At 45.7% G+C, this 4,308-nt stretch overlaps 1 protein-coding gene across 1 annotated transcript in view; it reads left to right on the top strand.

Annotated features, from left to right (window-relative positions):
* The window catches only part of cdkal1 (CDK5 regulatory subunit associated protein 1-like 1), a gene marked incomplete at its 5' end in the record, with an annotated part of 479,592 nt that extends 475,495 nt beyond the window's left edge, over positions 1–4,097 (top strand). The window contains one exon of the mRNA XM_031812234.1: positions 3,551–4,097. Within this exon, the coding sequence (XP_031668094.1) occupies positions 3,551–3,712 (162 nt within the window). The remainder of the gene's footprint in view (positions 1–3,550) is intronic.
* Between the last annotated feature and the right edge of the window lie 211 nt (positions 4,098–4,308).

The following is a 4,308-nucleotide window of genomic DNA, read 5'->3' as shown; positions in this document are numbered from 1 at the left end:
CCTCCCTCCTCTAAATTATGATATGATAGGCCTGTCCCTCTCTCCCTCCCTCCCTCCCTCTCTCTCTCCCTCCTCTAAATGATGATATGATAGGCCAGTCCCTCTCTTCTCTCCTGGTCTAGTGGGATATATCTCTATTACCATCTTCATTATAGATGAGTCTTTAATGCACCGTCACATTAGGACAGACTGAACTGGACTGGACCCCCAATAATGGCCATTTGATCCTGAGAGTCTGGGTCATATTATCTCTGGCCACAAGGTTGTACTACAACCTGGTCTTTACAGTGGGTTCTGGGAAAGTTATATGGTCAGAGATTCTAGATAAATAACCAAGGTGTTGTAGCCTTCAATCAGGGTCTCACTGTGTCAGAGAGGACAATGGGTCATGTCCACTAGTCTTCATCAGGGTCTCACTGTGTCAGAGAGGACAATGGGTCACGTCCACTAGTCTTCATCAGGGTCTCACTGTGTCAGAGAGGACAATGGGTCATGTCCACTAGTCTTCATCAGGGTCTCACTGTGTCAGAGAGGACAATGGGTCATGTCCACTAGTCTTCATCAGGGTCTCACTGTGTCAGAGAGGACAATGGGTCATGTCCACTAGTCTTCATCAGGGTCTCACTGTGTCAGAGAGGACAATGCGTCATGTCCACTAGTCTTCATCAGGGTCTCACTGTGTCAGAGAGGACAATGGGTCATGTCCACTAGTCTTCATCGGGGTCTCACTGTGTCAGAGAGGACATTGGGTCATGTCCACTAGTCTTCATTAAGGTCTCACTGTGTCAGAGAGGACAATGGGACATGTCCATGAGCCTACTGTACTGAAACCTGACTGAATGAGTTCAGTGTTCAGTCTTGTATAAACACACTAGGGAATAGTGTTCCATTTGGGAGCAGGATAACTACAGGTTCAGATGAATGACAGGAAGGAGAAAATCTCTATCTACAGGTTCAGATGAATGACAGGAAGGAGAAAAGTCTCTATCTACAGGTTCAGATGAATGACAGGAAGGAGAAAAGTCTCTATCTACAGGTTCAGATGAATGACAGGAAGGAGAAAATCTCTATCTACAGGTTCAGATGAATGACAGGAAGGAGAAAATCTCTATCTACAGGTTCAGATGAATGACAGGAAGGAGAAAAGTCTCTATCTACAGGTTCAGATGAATGACAGGAAGGAGAAAAGTCTCTACAGGTTCAGATGAATGACAGGAAGGAGAAAAGTCTCTATCTACAGGTTCAGATGAATGACAGGAAGGAGAAAAGTCTCTACAGGTTCAGATGAATGACAGGAAGGAGAAAAGTCTCTACAGGTTCAGATGAATGACAGGAAGGAGAAAAGTCTCTACAGGTTCAGATGAATGACAGGAAGGAGAAAAGTCTCTACAGGTTCAGATGAATGACAGGAAGGAGAAAAGTCTCTACAGGTTCAGATGAATGACAGGAAGGAGAAAAGTCTCTACAGGTTCAGATGAATGACAGGAAGGAGAAAAGTCTCTACAGGTTCAGATGAATGACAGGAAGGAGAAAAGTCTCTACAGGTTCAGATGAATGACAGGAAGGAGAAAAGTCTCTACAGGTTCAGATGAATGACAGGAAGGAGAAAAGTCTCTACAGGTTCAGATGAATGACAGGAAGGAGAAAAGTCTCTACAGGTTCAGATGAATGACAGGAAGGAGAAAAGTCTCTACAGGTTCAGATGAATGACAGGAAGGAGAAAAGTCTCTACAGGTTCAGATGAATGACAGGAAGGAGAAAAGTCTCTATCTACAGGTTCAGATGAATGACAGGAAGGAGAAAAGTCTCTATCTACAGGTTCAGATGAATGACAGGAAGGAGAAAAGTCTCTATCTACAGGTTCAGATGAATGACAGGAAGGAGAAAAGTCTCTATCTACAGGTTCAGATGAATGACAGGAAGGAGAAAAGTCTCTATCTACAGGTTCAGATGAATGACAGGAAGGAGAAAAGTCTCTACAGGTTCAGATGAATGACAGGAAGGAGAAAAGTCTCTACAGGTTCAGATGAATGACAGGAAGGAGAAAAGTCTCTACAGGTTCAGATGAATGACAGGAAGGAGAAAAGTCTCTACAGGTTCAGATGAATGACAGGAAGGAGAAAAGTCTCTACAGGTTCAGATGAATGACAGGAAGGAGAAAAGTCTCTACAGGTTCAGATGAATGACAGGAAGGAGAAAAGTCTCTTCTCAACTGTCTGAAGTTCCGAAAGTTAAACATGTATAAATAGAATCCATTGAATGGGAAAATCAATGATGTCATAATGAGTGGACTGGCAGCCATATTGAGTGGACTGGCAGCCATATTGAGTGGACTGGCAGCCATATTGAGTGGACTGGCAGCCATATTGAGTGGACTGGCAGCCATATTGAGTGGACTGGCAGCCATATTGAGTGGACTGGCAGCCATATTGAGTGGACTGGCAGTCATATTGAGTGGACTGGCAGCCATATTGAGTGGACTGGCAGCCATATTGAGTGGACTGGCAGTCATATTGAGTGGACTGGCAGCCATATTGAGTGGACTGGCAGCCATATTGAGTGGACTGGCAGCCATATTGAGTGTACTGGCAGCCATATTGAGTGGACTGGCAGCCATATTGAGTGTACTGGCAGCCATATTGAGTGTACTGGCAGCCATATTGAGTGTACTGGCAGCCATATTGAGTGGACTGGCAGCCATATTGAGTGTACTGGCAGCCATATTGAGTGGACTGGCAGCCATATTGAGTGGACTGGCAGCCATATTGAGTGGACTGGCAGCCATATTGAGTGGACTGGCAGCCATATGAGTGGACTGGCAGCCATATTGAGTGGACTGACAGCCATATTGAGTGGACTGGCAGCCATATTGAGTGGACTGGCAGTCATATTGAGTGGACTGGCAGCCATATTGAGTGGACTGGCAGCCATATTGAGTGGACTGGCAGCCATATTGAGTGGACTGCAGCCATAATGAGTGGACTGGCAGCCATATTGAGTGGACTGACAGCCATATTGAGTGGACTGGCAGCCATATTGAGTGGACTGGCAGCCATATTGAGTGGACTGACAGCCATATTGAGTGGACTGGCAGCCATATTGAGTGGACTGGCAGCCATATTGAGTGGACTGGCAGCCATATTGAGTGGACTGGCAGCCATATTGAGTGGACTGGCAGCCATATTGAGTGGACTGGCAGCCATATTGAGTGGACTGGCAGCCATATTGAGTGGACTGGCAGCCATATTGAGTGGACTGACAGCCATATTGAGTGGACTGGCAGCCATATTGAGTGGACTGGCAGCCATATTGAGTGGACTGGCAGTCATATTGAGTGTACTGGCAGCCATATTGAGTGGACTGGCAGTCATATTGAGTGGACTGGCAGCCATATTGAGTGGACTGGCAGCCATATTGAGTGGACTGGCAGCCATATTGAGTGGACTGGCAGCCATATTGAGTGTCCCGTAGCTCACAACAGATGATAACTCACTTCCTCTACTGTACTCTATAATGTAACCTTGGCTAACTCTCTGCTGTCTCTCTACAGGAGCAGCTGTCCCTCCAGCAGAATGGGTCCGTCCCCTCCTCAGGCGTGCTGACTGTATCCTGGAGCCCCTGGAGCCTGGACAGAGAGGGGCTGAAGCTGCTGTCTATCAGCCTGGCTGTGGTGGCTATCCTAGTGGTCTTCATGTGGGAGAAACTCCACTGAGACAGAGGGGCTGGAAGACATGGACCTGGGCCTGTATTTATAGAGCGTCTCGGAGGAGGAGTGCTGATCCAAGATCAGGGCCCCCTCCTTTACAATCATCCTTATATTCTACAAGGCAAAACTGATCCTAGATCAGCATTCATACACCGAGACTCTTTATGAATAAGGGACCTGGATCAAATACATATGGAAATTATTTCCAAGTACTTTGTACTGGGCAAACTAAATCAAGCGTAGCTCGAGTATTTGAAAGAGTTTGACATATTTATTTGGCCCTATAGGTTTGGTTGAAATGGGTTTTGGATGGGTCCTAGTTTAGCTTTATATGAGGAAAAACCTCTCAGTCTTGGACAAAGACGGATTGAATCTGAAGCTGCATATGAGAGTTAGGAAGAGGAGACGAGGGTAGGAAACAAGGACAGGAGATAAGGAGAGGACAGGTTAAAGAGATGTTGTGTGATACTCTGATTTAAGATGGTGGATATCTTTAATTAAAAAGTATTTATTTTGACCACAAGGAAACAGACACAGAAGAACAGGTATATTTTTTGGTAATGAATTTACACCACAGTAAAAGCCCTCTCTGTGTCTGTCGT

This window comes from Oncorhynchus kisutch, unplaced genomic scaffold, assembly GCF_002021735.2.
Source record: "Oncorhynchus kisutch isolate 150728-3 unplaced genomic scaffold, Okis_V2 Okis02a-Okis13b_hom, whole genome shotgun sequence".
NCBI lineage: Eukaryota > Metazoa > Chordata > Actinopteri > Salmoniformes > Salmonidae > Oncorhynchus > Oncorhynchus kisutch.
Note: the sequence above shows the minus strand (reverse complement) of the source record. Positions and strands in the feature narration are given on the sequence as shown.